We start from the raw sequence: 25,289 nt of genomic DNA, 5'->3' as shown, positions 1-25,289 counted from the left end.
ACGAGGTGCTCAGACTGAAAACCACCCTAAGTACAATGAAGAAAAAGAAAAAACTCAGCATGAGTCTTTTCTGTAGGTGCCCCCAAATGACATATAGCCCCTTTCACACATGCACTGCAACCCTGAAATTATAGACAATACCCGGAGCTGTATGAGAACACAAATGACCAAATCAGTTGGACCAGACATTAAACAGACTTAACCCTCCCGGCTCCATAGTACAAAGGAGGTGCAATGTCCGATTGCCCATTTATGAATAGAGCAGCTCATTGTGGGGAAAGTTAGGGTGCTTTTAAACAACCACAGTGGAATTCACGCTCAATGATACAGGTATTATCAGGATCACAACGCATTTTTTACCTATCGCGTGTCATTACACGCATTTAGACGCGTGTCATTTCACACCTTTTAGTCTCTACTGACTTATTTTATGACAAAGTAAAAAGTTCCCATGTAAGCGGTTGCTGGTTAGCTCACCTGGTTGAGCGCGTGCCCCATGTACAGAGGCTCAGTCCTTGTTGCAGCGGCCGCAGGTTCGGTTCCGATCTGCAGCCCTTTGCTGCATGTCATTCCTCCTCTCCCTCCCATTTTCCTGTCTTAATCTGTCCTATAAATAAAGGCAATAAAAGCCCAAAAAAAATCTTTTAAATAAAGTTCGGGGTGGATCAATGGGTCAGACAAACACAGGACTTTCACACAGGAGACCGCTGTTCGTGTCCTGTGCGAAAGCAAAAGCACGAAAAATTGTGCATACCTTTATCATATAAACCGTTGAGGATGAGGATATGTTGATGCTATGAGGTTTTTACATTGACTCCTAAACTTACATACGTTACTTACTAACGTCACAAACATACTTATTTTAACCCCAACCTTGATCTTATTCTTTTCCTAAATGTAACTAAGTGTTTTTGTTGAATGTACAACTTTAACCACGTGTTTATAACTGACGAGTTGGATATGAAATCGGGCGACGTTATATGACACGTGAAAAGCTTAAAATGTGTAGACATGACACGCAAAATGTCTTAGTTTATACGCCTTCCCATGAGATCACGTTGAGGTTTCTTTCCTTCTTGTGTTTCAATGGGCAGAATTACCACTGTTGCTAAAACTGCAAGCCTCCAACAGAACCTGTTGGAATAATACTCAACAGCAACATTTGGTCACGGTGGCCATCATCATGTTGTGGAGGTTCTGTGGATGAAAAACCTCCAAAAGAAAAATTAACTCACAGACATACGTAGGGCTGGGTATCGAATTCAATACTTTTTAGGCACCGACCGAATTGCCTCTAAAGTATCAAGTATCGAAAAATGCCTCGTCATTCAATACCCAATTTCAATACTTTAGGAGTTAATCTCATCAGCGTCAGTGAGCCAATAATAATAATAATAATAATAATAAACTGAATTTGTATAGCGCTTTTCATGGACTCAAAGTCGCTTGAACTCAAAGTCGCTTAATAATAAGCATGCAGCATGCTTCTACCAAGATCTTATAATGTTTGTGATTGGCTGTCTAACGTTACATATCGTAGAGCCACGCAGGAAAAACTCTACGTTACACAGAGACGGGCTCACGTAGTAGGAGCTGAAAAATCAATAAAAAGATTTGTGCCCTAATGTTGTCATTTCTTTTTGTTTTATAAAATTGGTGTCAAAAAAGTATTGTTTAGGAACCGGTATCAAAGTCACAGTATTGGTATCGGTACCTAGACATACTTGGCTCAGAGCTCATGAACAGGGCTGGATGCATATGGCTGTATGGCTTTCACATACTGCATTTGGTGTAGCAGAGAAACCATTGTCATGACTGAAATCTATATTTATCTCCTACTGTGAATGGACGGCAAGCAGGGGACTGATGAAGGGGAAGCCAGGAGAAGAAGAAATGCCAGAGAACATGGACTGGACAGAAAGGGAAGAGACATGAGCTATTATAAACCACAGTCGTAACAAAGCTGTGCTTTCTGAAGCAGCAGCAGCTCATATGACAAACTGCCAGCAGCTTTATGACCTTCAGATAAACTTTGTTCCTAGTTTTAGAGCTGCTATTGTTTCATCCACAAGACTTAGGGCGTCAACTCCACAAACCGCAACCACGGGCTCCATTAACAGTCATGAAACAGGCCACCACCCTGCAAACCAGCTTGCCAACAGTAATGATAAACACTTACAGGGTGGCTCAATCTAGATACTTCCAGGAGTACACTTACATAGTAGTGCGCTGTATACACTATGTACTCACTTGTGTAGTGCTTACATTTCAACAGGATAGTGTGGTCTCAAATCGCGCACAGCCGTTATGAACTAACCCAAAATTACTCTTCTTCTTCTTCTACTGTTTAATCATAAATTGCAGCCGGACGAGGCACTATCGCCACCTATTGTCATCCGCTGGGCTTGTTTTCTCACTAACGGACGGCAGTATTGTAGTAGTTATCCGCCCCCCCCCAAAAAAAACATGTCTAAATTACATTTGTATAGTCTGTGTTTCGCCGTTTCAATAGTTAACGCTGCAGCTTCCTCGCCCCCCACATTCACAAGTTTGAAAATACGTGGGTGGCACCGTAGCTTCCACTCCGTAGCAAAGATGACGACCGTTTTGAGTGCGATTAGTGTCCAGCGTTCCACACTCAACATTTTGACCGCTTTCAGTGCAGCATCCGGGTACTCGTAGTGCACTGCAGTTGGCCATTATTGTTAGCAGCACGGACATCACCTCCCTTGTCACGAGGTCAGAAATCTCAATCTCAAAGCCCGTAGCAAATAAAAATAGAAAGAAATCCACCTCAGTGAATCTTCAGTGTAAAAACACAACAACAGTTGTGGGCCGTGGGTCTTGTGTGAGCTCACCGTTAGTCACAGGTTGGTCTATATCGATGACGTTCCACTTCCGGGATTGTTCAGGTGCCGCTGGAAATTCCTCCGTCACCTTCCGCTTTCTTTGTGTTGGCATTTTAAACTCCGGTCGATTCATGAGGACTATGGTTAACTGCTCCTCAGATCTCTGCAGGGTAAATCCAGACAGCTAGCTAGACTATCTGTCCAATCTGAGTTTTCTGTTTTGCATGACTAAAACAACTTTTGAACGTGCACATGTTCCACCAAAACAAGTTCCTTCCCGAGGCTATTTTGCAGCGGCACCGTCATTGTGTCTGAGGCTTAGCGCCGCCCAAGACGATTGTGACTGGTTTAAGGAAATGCCAATAAACCAGAGCATGTTTTTCTCCCATCCCGGAATGCTATGTGGACAAGGCGAGACTAGTCACAGGTAAATACTGTGACCAACAGTCTGGTGTTAAGGGTCAAACACATGCTGAATATGTGCTCCTTATCCCTCGTCATGCATGGAATGTCTGTGTAAAAGTGCACTTTCACACAGTCAGCCAGTAAACTAGGAACTCAGTCAGACACTGTACTAGTAAACAGGCCAAAGAGCTAACTGATAGTCATTTAACAAGTCTGCTAATCAAACGGCTGAACAAGGCAGTCAGTTAATGACTAACAGCCAACAAGTCAATACAATTGCCAGAAAACGATGATTGAACCAGCAGGTCAATTTAATCTAATCTCTCCCTCCATGAAGAGCCAGTTAACAGTAATGATGCTGATGCTGGGATGGAGCAACGAGGACCAGACAATGAGAAACCATGACCCAACCTTACATACAGTCTATGGACCCAACAGAGAGGAGGAGGAAGGGGAACAAGAACAAGAGTAAAGAAACGGACAAGTCTTTCCAAAACAAAAATGAAGCCTTTAAAGTTTTGTTAGACAGAAAAAAACACTAGTCTATATCCGCGACATTCCACTTCCGGGTTGGAAATTGTTCCAAATGACATATTTCATCCTTTTTGTTTTGCTGAATTTTTTGTTACCCCCGCCAAGCAGGTAATGTTTTGGCTCGGTTTGTCTGTTTGTTTTTCTGTCCGTCAGCACGATTACGGAAAAACTACTTTCCCAATTTTCATTAAACTTGTTGCAAGGGTGTAGCACGGGCCAGGGAAGAACCCATAACCCACTACATAATGATTATATCTCCTTGGTTCTCTAAATACATCCATAAGCATGTAAACGATCAGGAACAACGAAAACACAATGTTTAACGTTAGTGGGAAAAAAATGAAACGTTGAGTTCATGAGTTAAGAGAATGACGTATATACTTGTAAAAGACACAAGAGAGAAGCTCAAGAACGCACAGTGTTGCTACGACAACACAAACAAACTGTTGCTAGTGCGCATGTCCATCGTGACGTCATGACGTCAACGCGGAAGATCGAGCTCCATGACTGCGGAAGATCTGGCTATTTTCAAGCTCCATGACTGCTTTAATGCGCTTTTGAGCACTCTCATTGGAATGAACGGGGCTTCGCACCTACGCTGTATCCAGTTCTCTTAATACATCCATGGTTTAGACGCTCTGAGCAATAAAATACTACACATCTTCTTTGTAGCGTCAATGTTGTTTCCACATTACGACTTAAAGCTCATGAACACATCGGGAAATGGAACCATCCTTGGAGCACATGAATGCACCATGGGCATTGGCGGAGGTCTCTGCTCTCTGAGTGCCATTCTAGTTTTAATTAGTGTTTTAGTGCACACTTAATTTTAACAAACATTTTAAATACTTTTTTTGTAATTTTATATTTATTAAATATCATTTTGCAACTTCAACTCCCCAAGGTTTTTTTAAGAACACAATTTCATTACACCTGTATACTAAGAAAACAATAGATTCTACCTTGAACCTTGAAAAACTCATGGTCTGGTAGCTCCCTCATATAAAAACTCTAGGAAATGATGTGTTCCAGGTTTGTTTGGAATAAACAGGACAACTGGAGAGCTAACATGTTGCCAGAATCACCAGGAAACATACAAGTATGACAGATTAGCACATTAAGACAGACATAGTTAAACTGTTACTTCAATGTATAATCAACACAGATGGCTACTGGGCCAGCCAAGCTGTTGCAAGGAACTCTGTGTGTTTGGACCTGTGTGTGTGTGTGTGTGTGTGTGTGTGTGTGTGTGTGTGTGTGTGTGTGTGTGTGTGTGTGTGTGTGTGTAAACAACAGCGTTTTTTTTGTTTTTTTTTCCATCTCTACCACCACCTTCTTCAGTCTCTCTTCTGCATCTCAATATTTCAACCGACCTTCTGCTTTTCTTGTCATGTTGGTGATTGACGGACCAGTTAAAGAGACAGACAGTCTGGGTGTGTATTATTCACAATCAGCTGCCACTTACATGCCTGTCAACAGCTTTTGTCCAAACAAGCCAGCCATCTATTCAGGTTAGCCTGGCAGTAAACTCCAAACCAAATCAAATTTAGGGTTTCCATGGGCAAAATGGCAAAACCACAACCAAAACACACACTGCATGTGGCTTTGCCTGCTACAGTGTCACAAGCTGGCAGCTTGAGCTTTGCCACATCTTCAGTTTTCCAACGGTCTCATGTGTCAGTGCTTTTCCAGACTTTCCCCATCTCAGACTTTTTCAACAATTCAAATAGGCGTTAACCCTATCAACAACAAAACGCTAACCATTCTGTTATTTCTCAAGCTCAAATTCCAAACATTTGCTGGTTCCAGGTTTTCAAATGTGAAGATATGCTGCTTTTCTCTTTTCTCTTTCTATCTTATCTTTGTAAATTGAATATCTTTGTGTTATGGATATTTAATCTGACAAAAATTGCAATTTGCAATTTAAAGACGACACCTCGAAATCATAATGCGCTATTTTCACAATTTCTTGACAGTTTATAGTCTAAGGTTTAGATTCTAAACGATTAATCAATAAATAGTAAAACGAAGTGACAGATCCATCGATGATATGTCCAGTATGTATTTATTATATGCATATCATTGGACTTTGTACATCCATTCGTTGTTCCAGCTTTCTTTTTATCTTTGTGATTGTAGCACAGGAATTATCTATGTGGGATTATCTATTTTAAATCTTATCTTATTGAAATGGATAAAAACATGAAGTTGGTTTTGTGTGGAGTTTATATCTGACAGTCAGTTAGTAAGACTATAAATGATTTTTACATAATATTACAAACATAGTATTTTTTTTGAGGCAGACATTTTATTATTTTCAATGTCACCTCCAGATGGTGTCAATGGTAGACTGTAGTAGTGAAAAATAAGTAGGAGGAGACCTGTAATAGACAGAGCTGCAGTCTGCCTCTTATCCGTGTACCGCAGCAGTGCATCTTGTAACAGATAGTCTATCACGACTTCAACGACCAGTTCCACCTAAACTGGTTGATAAAACTAGTGCCAGGAGTCGAACAGGGAATTATTTTGTGTACAGATATGACAAATACTGAACCACTCCGCTCCTATTTATCTTATAATATAACTTAAAAAAATAAGGCAAACAAGTCCAGCAGATTAATTGTACTAATAGAATCCAACCCACATTTCCGAGGCTAGCTGTGATTTGTTTCTCCATCACTTTCACTGCATTCACTGTACACACTGGTGACAAGATGACACCTTTTAGTTTGTTTTTTTTGCATAGAGTCCAGGTCTGAATCCTTTTTAAAAGGTGATGAAAAAGATGAGACTCTTTATAGAGAAATCAAGGTCAGATCAACAGCTCAGTATAGACACTCTGTCTTAGGCTGGCTCTACACACATGCTTGCTCTTGTTCACTGCGATATGATATTTGTAGTAGGCAAGTTTAAAATGTTAGTAGTAATGGTGTTCAGGGTCAAATTTTGGTATTGTAAAAAAGAGAATCAGCCAGCTCTGTTCTGCTCTGCCTTCCACCATATAAATGGTGCTGCGTCTCTATAAATAGCGCTAAAGCCCGGGGGCAGGCCAGCCTGAGAAAGGCCGCCCAGCAAACAGAGAAAAAAAAAAAGACACCGTGACACCACCAACAACTCCACCCCCCCACCCTGCTCTGCTGAATCCAGGGCAACAAAGTCTCTTAAACCCTCCTCCAGACCCTGCAAGCAATAGTGCAGAACATTGGCAACAAGTTACCATGTTGTCTTACCTGAATAATGCAGACACTGTGGGCACCAATCTGTATCAAGATGTATCATGCCCCAGATTTGAGCAAAATCAGACCAATTCTTAATGCAACATATTTCTAGTTGAAACAGGAAGTTCTGCCCTCTCCTTTTTTTACACTAAATGTAAAAAAAAAAAGTATGTGAACACCCAAACATTACACCCATATGTGATCAAACCATGGGTATTAATATGCTGCTCTAGCAGCCTCCACTCCTCTGGTTTCAGGTTCTGCCCAAGACGTTTAAACCTAGCTGCAGGGATTTGCTCCCATTCAGCCACACTGATTGTGGCAATAAGGTCTGGCTCCCAGTCGGTTCCACTTCATCCCAAAGGTGTTGGATGGGGTTGAGCTCAGGGCTTTGTGTATGCCAGTCAAGTTCTTCCACACCAAACAGGTACAACTATTTCTTTATGGAGCTGGCTTTGGGTACGGAGACATTGTCATATTGAAAGAGTTTCCTTTCCAGGCTATATCTTCCTTAGATTCTTTTTAAATGTATTGCTAGATAATTGTATATTATGACATGACATATTATTTAACAATGTCTTTAACATAAATTGAGTCCCTAAGAAGATATAAAAAATTGCATTTCTATGCAGCTCTGTACAGCTCTATAGCGGTATTCAGACTAATGAAAAGCACAGATCTGACATTTATCTCCCCTCTGCTCTCCAGACTTCCTGCTTCCCATTAATTCTCAGTGATTCAGCTGACTGAATGACCCGACCAAAGCGCCACCCGTCAGCAATGACCCTTGTGATGGCCCTAACGCACTCAGTCCATTCCTCACACAATGTCTACCTCGCTCTCATTTATCTCTTCTGTGGTACATGCGCTTAGAGACACCCCCCCCCCCACACACCCACACACACACACACACATGGGTTGCACGATATTGACAAAACGTGATATTGCGATATTGATTATGAATATTGCAATCTCGATATTAATTTTAATATTTTTAAACATGTAAAATTATAAAAGTTACGGGAAAACGCATCAAAATAGATTCATAAAAAATTAATTGTGTTGTATTTTCTTTCAACACAAGGTTTATTTCAACTGACAGTCATATTGGACTGGTACAACATGAATAAATAAATAAGGACCATGTCTACAGAACAGGACATGTTTTACTGGTTGGACAGTATAAAATATATAAATAAAGAGAACAGGACACAACTTTTCTTTCTCTTCTCTGATTCGTTCCGTTTTGTTGTCTCTATCTATTTCTTCACTTACACTGTCACTCTGTCGAAATATGCACACACGGTAGTGGTACGCTCCATAGGGTTCGTCACGTAGTGGACCCGTGCGCTGACGTGCACTAACATGTGCAAGTGGCACGGTAACTGGCCAATGAAACGTGATTATTATAGCGTTTCAAGCGGGCTCTAAATCAAACACAACTTAGCCACACAGCCAACGGACGGGACGCAGCGCTCCACAATATAAACTAAATATTGCATACTTATCGATATACTGCGATAATGATATTGAGTCAATATATCTTGCACCCCTAGATATAATATTGCACAACGTGATATTGCGATAACGATATTGAGTCGATATATCTTGCACCCCTAACACACACCCACACCTACACACACACACACTACCACACACAGACAGTCAGGAAACCAGCTGGCCAACTAACCAGTCACCCACTCAGCTGGGTTGCTTCCCCACTTGATACACAAACACATATGCATGCACAGGATGCAGAGAAGTGACAAAAACTCTCCATCTCATCTGGTGGCCACAGAAACATTTCTGTCAGCACACCTGTCATCTGTCATTCTGGCATCCAACCCTTTGCACTCGTCCCTGCCACTAGCCTTTAATGTTGGCGATCAAGGAACTGAAGCTTATTGTACTGCTGCACACGTTGTAAATTGCTCTGAATAAGAGCATCACATTAAATGGAAAATGGAAAAGGGCAGTGAGCCAGTTAGCTCCTCGCCACCTGGAAAACACTTACAGTACGTGTATTAGAGCGCCCTTAGCTCAGCCAGTGAAGCATGAGACTCCTGATCTCCAGGTCACAAGTGCCTCTAAATTACAAATGCACCCCTGGATACTTCTAAATCATTAAAAGAATCAATCTTTGACACATGCCAAGTTCTTCTTCGTGATCAGGTGTTGTAATGTGTTTTTCAGTGCACCTACTTTCCCTCAAACTACCTCACCTACTTCTACAGTACTTCATTTAGGGTCTTTCTACATTTCCCTAAATCCTGTCACACACTTATGGAAACTTATTCAACCAGAGACACGTTGCAAACCAGTGCAAAACATTTTCACATTGAACACACCCCTGCTGTGAACTACTTTCATTCAGAAACAGAAAATTATATATATGCTGTGTGTGTATATATATATATATATATATATGTGTGTGTGTGTGTGTGTGTGTGTGTGTGTGTGTGTGTGTGTGTGTGTATGTGTGTGGTTGGACTTTTTCCAGTGAAGAAACAGTGACAGTTGCATGCTGCAAAACTCACTGTTTTGCATCATGCATGTGTTTGTGTCTCTTCTGACAGATTTCTTGCTTTATTTTTTTTCTTCATTTTTCTAAAGAAAGCCATTTGAGAAAGATGCCCCTGATTCTACTGTACTGACACTAAAACATTACATATACATTGATATTTTAGATCCCTAAAAAAATGTCTGGTATGAAACTCCATGTACTCCCACAAATCCAATTCATTTAAATGGAATAATTTAATCATGAAGGCGAAGTAAGCCTGCAAAACTTTCACATCACGATTAAAATGCAGGGAGCTAGCATTGTAGCTAAATCATTATTCAATTTAAAAACTTTCCTTGGAGGCACATTCAAGGATGCTCCAACATTTGAGAACTGTAACTTGTTCTCTAAAAAGCACCAATTTGATGAGTTGCATAGTTAAAAAAATAAAACCCGCAGGACAGGACAAATAAGCAAATATGAATGTTGAGGCTAATTGGAGTTAAGTCAATTCTTGCACTTAGAATGTTTCAATTTTAACTGTCCTGCATTGCCATGCAACAATAACAACCCTAGACAAATGGTGACTAATGGTTCATTATAATGGATTGTCTATGCATAGCAGTTTCTACAAGTCTCATCAAGTTGGTTTTTATTGATGTGCAGAAATGTATTGAAACCAATGGCTGTATTGAAGCTACAAAATCATTCAGCAAACATACGGTACTAAATGAAAAAGGCATACTGCAGTCAGCAACGCTGTAAAGTATGCAAAACAAAGTGTACATAATGAGCTGAAACATGCAAAATCACCAGCACAGCTGTGTCATTTATCATACAATTTAAAAAAAGTTCACAGCAGTTAAAAAATGTTCCTGATGTTGATGGCAGATTATTATTTTCCCACCATTTCATGCAACTGAGATAACCAGGAGAGTAAATCTGGGTTAATCAGGGAACTGCTGCCCGGTTAACTGATTGGGGTGACAATGCTAGCAACAAGTGTGTGTGTGTGTGTGTGTGTGTGTGTGTGTGTGTGTGTGTGTGTGTGTGTGTGTGTGTGTGTGTGTGTGTGTGTGTGTGTGTGTGTGTGTTACACTTATACACAATAGCCACTATCTCAGTAGTTTGATCAAACTTTGTTCAGCATAGTTAATCATTGCCTACTGTGAGGCATCAGCTCTCTCTCTCTCACGCATGCACGCACGCACGCATTAACACACACACACACACACACACACACATCATCTCTCACACACACAGGCAGACTTTGTATTCAAGGGCCCTTTCCTGCTGATGCCCTGCCCCGGAATGTACAGCTGACCCTGCTCTCACTCTACAGCCCAGCTGATCCGTGACACACACACACACACACACACACACACACACACACACACACACACACACCCACATATACACATAATGCACAGCCATAAGTGTGACGGGAGGAAATGGATTTCCGCTCTCACAGCGTCAAAATCAGTTATCTGGGTCAAAGGTTAAAGTCAAAAGAGAAAGAGAAAGAATAGAAATAAAGTAAGAGCTTCATGAGTGTTTCTGCACATTCAACTAGAGCAAGCAATAAGAAAACAAACACTTATCTTACGACACTAATGTCTACAGTTACTGTGTGGTCTATTATATTCATCTTACTTGCTATTATTTGTACAATATTACACTGATTTATTGTGTCTAAACAAGTGATGGTGCACCACATCATTTAAAGTAATAACCCACAATATTTAGAGTGTGTAAATAAATGTCTGGTTTGCCACTATCGACTGACTGCTGTAACATTAAAATGTGTTTCACTGGTCTCATTATAGTTCATTAAAGCGCTTAGAGTTACTGTTGTACCTGTTGTCTCACTTTTTATGAGGGAAACATTTTCCAGCCTATAGGAAGTGATGTGTTTTATGTTTCTTGTTTGTTTGGAGGAGACAATTATAGAAACTCAAACTCTTTCAACTTAAAAAAGACAACCCAGCAGTTAAAGTCTGGGGATAGACCTGAGGATAATTAAACCCAATAAGACCAAAATAGAGAAAGAACACCAACACAAACACGCACCACATGATTACAGCTAATAAGGAGTCAGCTCGGATCCACTTGGGTTTTATGACACATATCCGAAACCCAAACAATAAAAGGAGACACTAGCCTTCTTGATTAGACAGAAAATAGCAATTTGGTCCGGTATTGGATCTCTGATAACTGGAATCCACAGTACAACTGAAGACCTCTACATTACAATCCCACCTGATGAAGATGCAGTCAGTGCAGAAAAACCATAGCAATGACCTCATAGCATCAACATTCCAATGCTGTTGCTTTGACTTTTGGTCTTAAATGGGTTTCAGCTTTAAATGTCTGCACGTAGCATTATAAGCAAAGATAGCTATCAAAAAAGCGCTATCATGTAAATACAATTATGCCAGTGCTCTGCTTGCACCCTTTTCACCTTATTTGAGACCTGAGGATACATGTTGCCCTTTCAGTGCAATGTTGGCTTCAAATTCCTGCAGATTTACTGTATTTGGCAAATAAAGTGCTTGTGACTCTGATGCTGTTGTTCATGCACATTTCCTGGGTTGCTGACATGCTGCAGTGGATTTATTAGGCCTAATTATAAATGTACAGGGGGAGTCATGACAACACCTTACTAAGTTTATTGCAGGCTGAAAGCTATTTACTGTGGTTACTACTTTTAAAATGGAAGGGGTAAAAGCAGTCTTCAGTCACAAGGCCACAGACGATCTATTAATTTCCCCTTTCACTTAAAAGCCCTTCATTGAGTTAAGCAGTCACATATTTGCCCTGGAGCCCAAAGTGTTTTGACCTTTCATACAGATTTTACACAAGTCACACTCAAACACGGTACTGCTAACTAGCTAGCTTTGCTAATCTACCTTTACCTGGAGGCGGCGCGGCTCTACTGAAGCTCAGTGAAAAAAAAGGTGACGGCTAGAGAGGAGAAAATGCAATGCTATGAAGACTAGCATTCTTGTTATTAATTGAAGAAATGCTTCTTATCAATGTCTATGTTAGGATAGAGGAGCTAACTAAGTTCAAAACCAGCACTAATAGCCTGTAATATTAGCTATGAAGATGCATTTGTGGTTTTCGCACCACTAATGAGATTATTTCAACTAGTAGCTCTACCTCTGAGTAATTCTTTTTTTTACTACACTTCCCCTTAGCTGTCTTACCGTTTTTCCACTGCATGGTACAGCTTGACCTTAGCCTGACGTCGTCATACTCAGATTTTAGTCAGAATATGAGTCTGATACTGCTCCATTGGGCTGTGATAATGGGGCGTGTTTCAACCGAACCAGGAAAAAAAAATGCCTCTGCACTCAATTGGATAGACCAACGTGGCGAAATTAAATACTTTTATTATCATCACCAGGAGGTGAAACTGAGATATAAGGTTGATTGTAGGCGATAATACTGTCGTGGTTAGCTCGCCGAAACTCTACTGCCGAAGCTGCTGGCTGGCTCAGCAATGTTAGCTAATGTCTGCTAGCATACGTACAGGCTAACTATAGCCAATTAGCTTTGTATGTAACGTAACAAAAACCCACCCATCTCGTAGGAGCCAAGCTTAATATTTCATTCAATAAAATTATGGTACAAAAGGAGCACTAACGCCACAGGTCTTATGTTCGGACTTGAGTCCAAGACCGGACTCGAGTACTACAGCCCTGGTTACCGTTCTCTTAATACAACCATGCTAGCTACTAGCTACCGCTGATGTTAGCTACTAGCCGATAGCCCCGGCAGTTGTGCAATTGAACACATGGTGAATTACAGCCATTAGCTATATCCATTATTACAGCTACAGACCTCGGGAGAACCGTCATATGTCCTGCGGGTCTGCTCCATGGATGTATTAAGAGAACAGTTGGGGGGCAGCCTCTAGCTCACCCAGTAAAAGCGTTCGCCCCATGTTGGCTGAGTCCTGCAGCGTTGCGGGTTCGATTCTGACCTGCTACCCTTTGCTGCGTGTCATCCCCCATCTCTCTCCCCCTTTCTAGCCTGTCCACTGTCACTGTATAATAAAGGGAAAAGCCCCAAAAAAATAATCTTGAAAAAAAAAGAGAACGGTTGGAACCATGGATGTAGGCTATTAAGAGAACGGTTGGAATGCGACATTCAAAGGAATTCAACACAAGCGCTCTTTGGTGACATGATTGATTACGTTACTGTTGATCATCTGTCCATCAAGCCCGCCCTGACAATTTGATTGGTGCAAACAGCTCTTGTTCGAGCATAGTTGCTCCACAACGGATCAAGTCCAGACCGAACTTCCCGACCTCAAATGTTGTGGGCGGGGCTAAGGTCGGCTGGTATCCAGGCTAGCTTGACCTGACTCTACTTGCTCTTTTTTGGTTTTCCATTAGCAAAAGTTGTGGATCCTTTCTTTGGTACCACCTTGGTCAAGCTTCAAACCGATACTAGAAGGTGGAGTTAAAACACTGCAGAGCACTGATTGGTCAGAGAGAACTGTCACTAGTGCGACACGGCACATCCTGCACAAACCCGCCATTTTTAAATACCTAAGCAATAGCGATTGTTATATTCACTCAACCCAGTTTTTTTTTTTAAATGACAGCCCGCAAAACTATGCCGTACACTAAGCTGTACAATTGACAAAGTGAAGACGTTCCTCTAAGTTTGGTTGCTGATGAAAGGATTCAGCAAGTGTCACGTTGAACATTATGTCCCGGCAGTTTTCATGCGGCGTTGCTAAGGCGATCAGCTGAGAATCAGGCCTACACTGTGGGGGTACTATGCACAGTGGTAACAAAGTAGAGAAAAGTGCTGCTACCAAAAAATGTAGTCGAGTTCAGCAGAGCCGAACCATACAATACTTTTTTAACAGTCTACATAACACTCGTCAACTTTACGTGTGTACATTTGAACATAGACTACTCTAAAAGAATAGAGATTGGACAGTGAAAAGTGTTGCTCATAGGTGTGAAATACAGCATTGGCACAAGGCAGTGCTTCATCAAAAAAATAATCAACAGACTATAATTAATTAATAAATAATCAATAGAGAAAATAATTGTTAATTGTATCCCTAGTAGAGTTAAGATGTGTCAAGTCTCCAATGCTGGTAATTATAAAATATTGAACAGAGCAAAAATGAAGTCAAAATTAAAATAAAATAAAAACAACAGAGCAAGAGTGATACTGCCACAGTCCATAAAACAAGCCATGTTCAAACACAATACACATCAACTGGTCAGCCATGCAAATTTGCAGGTCGAAATTCACTTCTTTATTGAGGAACTTTAAAGTTGTGACCCAAACTGTAACTTGTTTCCTGCATCTTTCTTACAAACCATCAATATCCAATAACCATCATAAACATCTGGAGCTGCAGTGAAGAAACTGGTGTTTGCTCTCAGCTCTGTGTCCCATAACAGCGTAAGACTGAATTTGCTTTTGAGTCTACTGCCAGCCTAACTGACACATATACATACTATGCTAAAGCAAGACTCATTTAAAGACACAAGGGCCCATGCAGTGCAGCTGGAGGCAGTGCACCTGGCTGCTTCCCAGGGTTTTGCGTTTCTGTAGAGGCTGCTGGCCCTTTAAAAGCTAAGATGGTGTCCTACAAGCTGCAGTTTCTGCCTTCCGTTTCCTTCCTGCCTCTCAGAGATCACAGAGCATTTAAAATTGAACCTGAACTAACCTCGCACAGAGAGAGACTGAGAGGTTTTCGTATTAACCGTGCGAATGACAGCGCTTTGAACATGCTCTAAACATAATGTTCTACAATGCAATGAGGTCGCTGTTACAAAACTCTTACACTAATTGCAAAATAAACTGCCCGCCTGCAAGGATGTACTTGTAATTAACTGTTATAAGACATGAGCCTAGTCACTGACATTCCTATTTGGCACATGTACAGCTGACAATGTCAACTCATCTACACATATAGATGTTTCTTTTTTTCTCATTGACCAGGGCAAAGTCAATAACGTACACTTACTTTCTTGTTACGGGTCTCCGTGTGCATCTCGGTTGCCGGAGCGGTGCAGCGGCGGAGGGGTGGAGCAGCAGGAGCAGGAGGGGTTCGGTCGGGGCTTTGGGTAGCGCTATCTGAATAAGAACGGGTAGGGAGATAGGGGGTTTGGGGGGGGGGGCTAGTTTCCACCTTTACAGTGAATATTCGGGATATAGGAACACGAACCCTGTGTTCTTTTTCAGTTCATATCCGCAGCGTCGAAGGCTCCCTTTGCTCCCCCAAAATACAGCGAGTCTCTCTGTGTCTCTCCCTCTCTCTGTGACGGCGTGTTGTTGCCGTGTATTCAAGGGCTGGGCTCTCTCTCTGCCTTTTCCTCCTCCGCCTCTCCCTGCTTGTGACCCCACCCTGCGTCCCCACCCCTCATCTCTCTGTCAGTCAGGAGCTGCGCAGCCCTGCAGAGGAGCGGAGCTGAGCTGCCGGCGACCCGACACCGGCAGCAGGCAGGCGGGCATGAGGAGAGGAGCTGCAGCAGAACCGCGCAGTAATGCATCGGGAAATTTGAATTGCATGCAACACGCTGCTCGCATCGGTGTACAACTATCTATTAATGTCATCTATGTTGCAGCAGCCAGCTGCTTATTTCCCAGAGATGGTGAAGTGAAACATCCATGCCCCCTTACTGACGTCAGCCAGCAGACTAATTGAGGACACTTCTACTAGGTAGGGAGGGTATGAGTGGTTTAGACTAGAGTATATATCTAGCAAGGCTTTGCAGCATTACATTTGATAAATATGACACCACCGTAGAGCAAGGGAAGGCAGCCAAGTCGGATGATTGGCATGGGGTAAATAGCATAACCACACCCCTTCTGATGAAGTAGGGTGTGGTATCCTACATGCAAATATTTGTATGTGCTTTTTTCTTTATAAGATATTTCGCAACATTAAAAATGCATGGAACATGTTGGGTCTGTTGTGGATATTCAAACCGTCTGCCAAACAGCTGAAAAAACACATTACATCATATAGACTTTTTCTTTCATTTGTTATATTTTTCTACTAAATACAATGCACGTGGCTCTCTTTTCAACCCAAAACGCCATAAATATATGTTGTGACATTATTTTCCTCAAGTGTAACCATGAAACATATCTTATAGTTCATTATTGTTTATGTGGGGATTTTACTACATTTCCCATGATTCCAAATGCCGGAACTGGAAGCACAAGGCGGAAGCATGCGAAGGTAAACACAACATTCAGTTATCAGTATCATTATACCAATCATTTTAAAAGAATTGTGGCATTTTAAACAGAAGTATTTGGTTCAACACCTAGTTGACAGAAAATACCGGTTTTAAGCTCTTACGTAGCTCTTACTTGTAGCTTTTACGTCGACCATTCGCCCTACTTTAGGCTGGAGGTCTCAAATGATCGCGTAAGGGTACAAGCGTGTACTTGCCAGTTAAGGCGGTTTGTAAACCTCTACTAGGGGAAGGCACAGTCATAATATCAGAGTGCCTGAAAAAACACATGTAACGTTAGCTAGTAACGTTAGCTATAACGTTAACTATGTATTTTCGCTGCCCGCTTTTTATTTGACACCATAAAGTTCACCGTTAGGGGCGGGAGAAATCGATACAATTTTACATTACGTAGCATGTAATTTGATGATATAAATATATATATGTTGTTATTCAGTGAATTATCTGGAAATTCAATGGAGAAAATGTTTATAAATGAAATAAAAGATGGGAATGTATGCCTTTGACAGAACATTGATGAACACATTCAAAAATCCTGTGAATCCAATGTTATTAACCAATCCTGCTTGATCATTTAACTGTATGTCTTTTATTTATATTTATATATATATATATATATATATATTAAATATTCATTAGTTCCAGCTTCTCAAAGATGACCAGTCTTGTTTAAAGTACTTGAAAGCAATACTTGAGTAAAAGTACAAGTATCTTATCAGAAAATTAAAAAAGTTAAAGTCACCTTTTAGAATATTACTTGAGTATTAGTCTCAAAGTATCTGATGTTTACTGTACTTAATTTAATTTAATTTTAATGTTATACTTTGTATTGATCCCCAGTGGGGAAATTATTATATTATAACATAATATAAGACAACACAGAGGGCTTTATGAAATTGGGATGGCCATTTTTTCACAATTTCTCTATTTTATAAACCAAACAATAATTAGATTTATCGAGAAAATAATCAGGATATTAATCAATAATGAAAATAATTGTTAGTTGCAGCCCTGATTCTATGGTCCATCCTTAGACAAAACGTATTCACTTCTGTGAGTTAAGACGCATGAACAGTTTAGTTGTGGTACTGTAAGCCTATACTGTGAGTGTCCTGTGTGTCCACCAAATGGCAGAATACTGTCATACTGTTACCTGAAAGACTTAGTGGTGACGGTGGATGTGTCCTTTACCTACTGTTGTATAAGCATCCACTGAGTTTTTGAACTTATGTGTCTGTGTTGTGTTGGTTAGAGTGAGCCGGCAATCCTGTGAAGACGGCCCGCTGCTTGAGGAGCAGGAGACGGAGGGCCAGCGGCAGCTGCACAGCCTCCTGCTGCAGCAGCTCCACACTGAAGTTGACATCGACCGGTCAGAAACTTTCTGTTTGTATCATCAAAATATGGCATTGTATTGTGTAAAGAAAGTGTGACGTGTGTGTGTGTGTGTGTGTGTTGGCTGCAGTGATGCATGTGTGACTAATACTACTAAATAATATTTGTGGTACTTATCATTATGATTACAGGATGTGCAATGCCTGATAGAGTACTGTTGCAATATTTATATGCTATTTTATATTTCATATGGTATTATGCAATTGGGCATTGTGCAATACAGAAGTTATTGACCACAGCATGAGTTAACAGGAAATGTGCAATCATTGTCAAAATGAAGTGCAATACGAGGGGGAGGATGTGTTGTGGGTTCTCTTCTGTTCTTCTGTGATTATTAGGAAAGGTAGGGGGGTATTGTGTGAGGTTTATTAGATGTTCATTGAAGCATTGGATGAGATCATGTATGAGTATGTTTCTATGTAGGTAAATTGTATGTTTATTGTGTGTTTATGCACGATGTGTCGCCATTTCGTTCTCTCGAATGCCCAAGATGAATTTCTCCTATAGGAGACAGTAAAGGCTTATCTTATCTTAAGTTCAATCCAAACATCCACGGACATTACTTGATAATAAACTTTGGAAAGATTTTTGTTTCCATATGGATTTACAGTCCAGCGCAATTTAGCCCTATATTATATCCTATGGCCAAATTTTTTGTACTTCCAACAAACTAGATTTTTCTTACAGTGTTGCAGACACCCACTGGGCTTGGGACAAATTTGAGATACAAAAATATACCACAATTCAATCCCTTGTCTAATGTTATCAGTACAATGGCACCAATGTAGCAAAACATTCTGCAACACATCCCCCACTACTAACAAGCAAAATATCCTGTAGTGATATATGCAGGAATTGATAGCAGATCTTGACAGTGCAAATTACGGTTAACCTCTCTCTAGATGAATTTACTGCCACACAGTAACAGTAAAGAAAGACAATGAATTGTGTCAATAAAAGCTTTCTGTGTAGAATTGTGTTAATAAAACTTGCCTGTGTAGCTCAGTGGGAAAAATAAGCAGTGTCTGCAGTTGTATTCTCACCGGAGCTCTCTGTGCTCCCACGCTCTTGTTACTGTGATGTGCTTTTGGATAAAAGCATCCATCAAATGCTCTGTTACGTTTCCTCCGCAGTGGCCCACAGAGCATCCTGGAGGATTTTCTTTTATACAACCCCCGGGGCTACATATTCTTACTCACTCAGCCATGTTTTTATCAGTAAATACGTTTAGGATATGTGACTTTGTATGATATGTGTCTGCAGCTGCGTCTGCTGGAGCACAAAAAGTCTTTGTGTTATTTTGAAATAACTTCTGTCCTACAGATGTGTAGCCAAGAGGCAGTGCTTCGCCCCGGCGGCGCTCTATCTGCCGTTTGGGGAACAGGCAGCTGGAGTGAGAAGCCTCCCCCAGTTCCAGGCCCTACAGGATGGGGAGAAGGAGCTGGCCAGCTTGCGGGAGCTGGGCCTAACCGACACTGAGATCCAGCAGTGGCAGAGCAGAGACGTACCGGAGGCAGCAGAGAAGGTGAAACCTGCCAGAGAGACAGAAGGAGCTGGGTTTAATTCCCGGCCCTACATATGTGGAGTTTGCATGTTCTCCTCATATTTTCTCTGGTTTTCTTAATACAAACACATTCAGGTCGCATGGATTAGAAACTCTAAATCTGCTTTAAATGATGAGTTTCCTTTTTTCCCATCTTCTACTAGATTGCATGCTTGGAAGTATAAGGCATCAACAAATGTTTAATACCTTTTTGTTTTAGATCCATTATATTTAGTTTTTATTCCATTCACAGCTGGTGAAAAATGTACACCACATACATACATATATAAATATTCCAAATTACTTTCCATTTGGGGAGAAGTGGCAGCTGATTTTTATGCTTAAAGGACAATTCTGGCGCAAAATGAACCTAGGGGTTAATAACATATGTGTACCGAGTCATCCGTTCTCTGGGACATGTTTTCATGTTAATCTAATGCGTCTCTAGCTTCAAACAAGCTAGCACAAACCGGTGATTAGCTTCTAACGCTAGCCTTCGGAGGGTAAATCGCTATTTCTACACCACTAACAAGGCTCAAAATAGCACCACACTTCCACGGTAGCATAATGAGGGTCCCTACATGTAAACCGAAGCATTGAGAACTTTGTAAGTGTACAGACAGTTCATTAAAAAGAGCGCCATCCAGGCGCCATCTTGGGAAAACAGTCATGACCAGTCGAACCAAGAAACCCGTGCAACCAGTAACATAGCTGATGCAGGGTGTTCGTGGTTCGACTGGTCGTGACTGTTTTCCCAAGATGGCGCCTGGCTGTGTAGTGAACCACAAACAAATAAAACATACAAATGTATAACTATTTATGTAAATCAGATTAAGCATTAAAAATACTTGTATAATCGTGTCCAAATGTGGGCCAAATCTAACTTGTTAAGCTCTGTGGTAGCACTGACATATATATATATATATAAACCTCATCCCACCAACTAACATCTGACCCCCGACTTTGTGCCCACACAGTCCCATGGTGTGTGCGCAGCTCCAGGTGCGAAGCAGCAGCGCCTGCAGGTGATCAGAGACAAGATTGAAGCCAGGGCAGAGCTCCTGTCCCGCCCACAGCGCTTTGCCGCCAGCCGGCCGCTGTCACGCCGGGAGATGGAGATCGAACGAGCGCTTTTCCAGGGAACTGACCGCCTGGGTTTCCTCACTGCACTCTACCATAGAGGTACGGAGTGCCAGAGCGCCGTCAACTAAACAGTGTTATATGTCTTCCGACCAGTATGAGGGACATGCTGAACTTGTTTTTGAAATGACAAAACAGAAAGGTGAAGATGAAATAATAAAAGTGTTGCATGTGAGATTGGGTAATCCCAAGAATTGTTCAAAAACATCTCACCTCCAAACAGGAGACACATTGACAGAGACAGTTACTAACACATTTCTGTGGCTTAACAGATTGTCTAACCCAGAGCAGCTTAGAAAATCTTAAAGGGATAGTTCACACCAAAATCAAAAAATACATATTTTTCCTCTTACCTGTAGTGCTATTTATCAATCGAGATTGTTTTGGTGTGAGTTGCCCAGTGTTGGAGATATACCGGAGTATAAATAAAATCTGTAATTTTAAAAAATTTTCTGTTGGCCTATATTTTGATTGGCAACAGTGCTTTCATTTTCCAACTTTTGCAATGATGTTATTGATCAAAGTTTTCAGCAGAAATCCATCCTGCGATCTTGGAATGAATTTTGTTTTCAAAAGAAATTAGAATGAGTAAAGTAGGAAAATGTAAAAACAGGACGATAAATAAAACTGTTCAAAACAACAGATCAGAGAGATACAGTTAAACAGTAACTGTCATGTCCCATAAGTCCATGTCAGAAGATCTCACCTGTGTTGTTGTTGTTGTTGTTGTGGTTGTTGTTGTGTTTCCCCTCACAGATGAAGATAACCCAGAGGGCAAGGAGGGGGCGTCGTCCTCTGACCCGATGGATTCTCTCTACAGAGACGTTCTCAGCAAGGAGAGAAAACAGGTTTCACTACAGGAGAGAGAAACGACCGAAGCATCACACCTGTCTACACACAGAAACATACCTGACCAATTACAGGACTCGCAGAGAGGCAACAAACAATCAGAAGAAGCCTCTGACCATCAATCAGAACTGCAGGGTGAAAAAAGTAGCTTGTCAGTACAGTCAGAGTCAAGTTCAGACCCTGCAGAGCAGCAGCTTGTTCCGGACAGACCGGGGCCCCCACCAACGGCTGCTCCACCACAGATAAATATAAGCCAGCCAATCGGCAGTCTCTGTGGGGCGGCGAAGGCCAGGTCAGGGGGACCACTGACTGTCAGAGGGGAGATTGAGACAATCTCAGATGAAGAAATCCTGAAAAACCGTGACTCTGAAGAAGGGATCCAGAGCATCCCGAGGTTCCGAAGCTACCAGCCGGGAATACCCTCCAAGGTATCAACAGCTGCATCTACAAGCCACAAAGTGTTTATTGTTACTGTGTAAACCAGATGATCCTGATGGATAGCTCAGACGTTTGTTTTAGGCTAGCTACAATGCTAATGGTTTCCAACACATCTAAAAAAAAACCTAATTTATCGTTGGAGAAATAGTTTTTACCAGTGAAAACCAGTCCAGAGTTAAAAAAAAAAATCTGATTAGTTAGTTTAGAAAGTATGTCTGAAAACAACAGTCTGGCGCCCATATGAACATTGAAACAGGCTGTGCTTGCTGTAATCATTACTTTTATTCATACTGGCCGTTAAAGTATTTTTTTCATAATCTGCTTCCAATGTAAGTGATGGGGGACAAAATCCATTGTCGTGGAAGTTTACCCGAGGCTAGTCTGGCGTTGCCGGACCTACCTCCACACGCTGCGGAGCGAAGGAGGGTCTGGCTAGTCCACACAGCATTCCGGGATGGGAGGAAAACGTGCTCTAGTTTAATGGCATTTCTTTAAACCAATCACAATCGTCATGGGCGGCGCTTAGCTCCACACGGAGCCGCTGTAAAACAGTCGTGCGAGAGAAAACTCAGATTGGACAGAGAGTCTAGTTAGCTGTCTGGATTTACCCTGCAGAGATCTGAGGAGCAGTCAACCATAGTCCTCATAAATCCACCGGAGTTTAAAATTACAACACAAAGAAATAGGAAGGAAACGGACATACATGCATCCGGTGGAATTTCCTGCGACATCGGAGCAATCCCGGAAGTGGAACATCAAGGATCTAGACTAACCTGAGGCTAATATGACACTTTAGCAGTCTAACTTAAAAATAAGTGAATATCCTCTAAAGTCTTTTTAATACAAATTTCACTCATTGTGTTGGTGTCCCTCCTAAGCAGCACAACAAGGAAACACTGTCCTAGGATACACAAAGAGAGAATGTTGTGCTAAAAACGCTAACTTTGGAATATATCCACTTGATTTGTTTTATTCAAACTGCTGAAGCCTCATATTACCTTCAGAGAAACTTTGGAATATATGACATAATGTTTTTGCACGGAAGGAGAGCTGTGGATATTGTCCCCCATCACTTGAAATTGCTTTTGGGAATGGATCTCTTGGCGGCCAGTATGAGCAGGAGAAATGATTACAGCAAGCAAAAACTGTTTCAATGTTGATAGGGGCACTTAAAGCAACACTATGTAACATTTAGCACGAGCTCTAGTTCCAATGAGACAACCTTGGTGGGGGGGGGGGGGGTTACATAGTGTTGCTTTAACGCTCCTAAAATTAATCGTTAAAATTAAATAAATCATCTCACAGCCATTTAAAACCTCCGAGATCCACAGGTTGAGGAAGTTCGACTTGTTAAAAGAAAAAGATGATTGTTGTAAACTTCAGTTGTATCTCCCTACGCCACATCAAAAAGCTGCAGTTGTAAACAGAACGCTACACCACATGCACACTGAACACAGTAGGACAGTGGTATGACAACAGTGGTGTTGTGTATTTGATAATGCATACAGCTGTCAAAATGCAGTGACTATATATATATAGATACATAACCAACTCCACTAAGCATCTGCAGAGACTTAATGAGGATTTGTTTTGTTTTTGTGCGTCTCAATGTAGGTGTTGTGTGTAAAGAACCTGAGTGCACAGGCCTCAGTGGCCCAGCTGGTGGCGCTGTTCTCCAGGTTCGAACAGGAGAACGGGCCGCCAGTACTTTACCGCCTGCTGACTGGAAGGATGAAGGGTCAGGCCTTCATCACTCTGCCAGGTGACATCTCATTAAGGTGGTGGATGTGGTGCAGTGTTCTGCCTCTGTAACCAGGGAATTGTTGGTCATGATGTTTTTTTAACCAGAATTGACAACAATCCATTTCACTCTGGACCAAAGTGACAGACACACTGACCAACCATAAATACACTGAGCTGTGTACTTTCCATTATACATTACAAATCAGATCTGTTAGTAGCTGTATTTGTTTTCTTTTGGCAGATGCTGAAACAGCCAAGAAAGCCTTGCAGTTGGTCCATGGATACCGGTTGCTAGGGAAACCTTTGGTGGTTGAGTTTGGCCGCGAGCGACAGGAAGAAGAGAAACAGAAGGAGAAGCAGAAGGAGACGAAATAACATTAAAAAGAAAAAATGTATTCCTGACAACAACATGGATACTCCAGAGTTATGAATAACTGAGATGGAGGGGATTGTATATATTGTGTATATGTATATTATTTGTTCTAGATAAATTAAGTGGTCATCTTTGCATTTTAATAAATGTCTGTTTTGCATCAAACTGCAGTTTGTTATGAGAGTTTCAGAAACTTTTGTTAACCTTTTTATCTTAAAGTATGACAATGTCAGCAAGCAGGCTTAAAAATGACATGTCATAAAAACAAAAATGATATATATATAAAACTAACAAATGGAGACAAAACTAAAGAGGATAAACAAGACGTTGGTGGCAAAAGTGCATTAATACAAATCACTTCATGGGACATGCTATACCTACAGTACCTATTAAACAAGTTCACAACAATTCCCCTTCTTAACTTCAATGCAGTTTGCTCTATGGTTGGATTTTGCCTATAATCCCAGTTTTGATTGAATGAATGGCATTTCTGTAACCATTATGCAGTTATAAGCCTCAGGCCTTAGAGCCATATCATTTACAGTAAATATAAACTTAGCACAAAAAATAAGGAAATTTGTGTTTGGTAGATTATTTCTCTGTGGTAACAATGCTTTTTGGCAATACATCTCATACCGCTGGAAAGCCTGTTTAGTTCCCTTTTAAATGGTGCCACATTTGTAAGGAACATGCATTTGTGGGATGAGCAGCAGCGCTGAGTATGTGGGTTGCGCCCATGAAAAATTTGCCAAATCTTCACTGACAATGCCAAACAGCTTATTCTGCCATTGACTCGTTTGGTGGATTGGATGATTGAAGTTTGAAATAACAAGACATATTGGCAATTTAACAATTTATTCATTTAACAAACAGGAGCCTCAGTAGCGTGTGGAAGAACCATACACAGCCACAACAGCCTGGCACCTCCTCCTCATGCTGGTCACCAGCCTGGTCACATACTGCTGTGTGATGGCATCCCATTCTTCAACCAGCATTTGTCGCAAGTCAGCCAACGTGGTTGTCTTGGTCACTCTGGCACGAACAGCACGCCCAAGCTG

General features: G+C 41.3%; 2 protein-coding genes across 5 annotated transcripts in view; one reads left to right on the top strand and one right to left on the bottom strand.

Moving 5' to 3' along the window:
• The window catches only part of klf8 (Kruppel-like factor 8), a 74,480-nt gene extending 58,457 nt beyond the window's left edge, over nucleotides 1-16,023 (bottom strand). The window contains exon 1 of one of the 4 annotated variants that reach the window (XM_036008649.1): nucleotides 15,514-16,023. In XM_036008649.1, coding sequence (XP_035864542.1) covers nucleotides 15,514-15,540 — 27 coding nt within the window. In that variant the 5' untranslated portion in view covers nucleotides 15,541-16,023. The remainder of the gene's footprint in view (nucleotides 1-15,513) is intronic. The other 3 variants (XM_036008651.1, XM_031308004.2, XM_036008650.1) reach the window with 3 other exon arrangements.
• A 459-nt stretch (nucleotides 16,024-16,482) lies between these two features.
• rbm41 (RNA binding motif protein 41) lies at nucleotides 16,483-24,396 on the top strand. The gene is made up of 7 exons (XM_031308228.2): nucleotides 16,483-16,734; nucleotides 18,006-18,122; nucleotides 19,469-19,670; nucleotides 20,666-20,870; nucleotides 21,585-22,105; nucleotides 23,730-23,877; nucleotides 24,100-24,396. Exons 1-7 carry the CDS (start codon nucleotides 16,697-16,699, stop codon nucleotides 24,231-24,233), a joined length of 1,365 nt encoding a protein of 454 aa, XP_031164088.1. The 5' UTR covers nucleotides 16,483-16,696; the 3' UTR covers nucleotides 24,234-24,396.
• The last annotated feature ends 893 nt before the right edge of the window (nucleotides 24,397-25,289 follow it).

This window comes from Sander lucioperca, chromosome 13 (genome assembly GCF_008315115.2).
Source record: "Sander lucioperca isolate FBNREF2018 chromosome 13, SLUC_FBN_1.2, whole genome shotgun sequence".
NCBI lineage: Eukaryota > Metazoa > Chordata > Actinopteri > Perciformes > Percidae > Sander > Sander lucioperca.
This window is presented reverse-complemented; position numbering and strand designations above follow the sequence as displayed.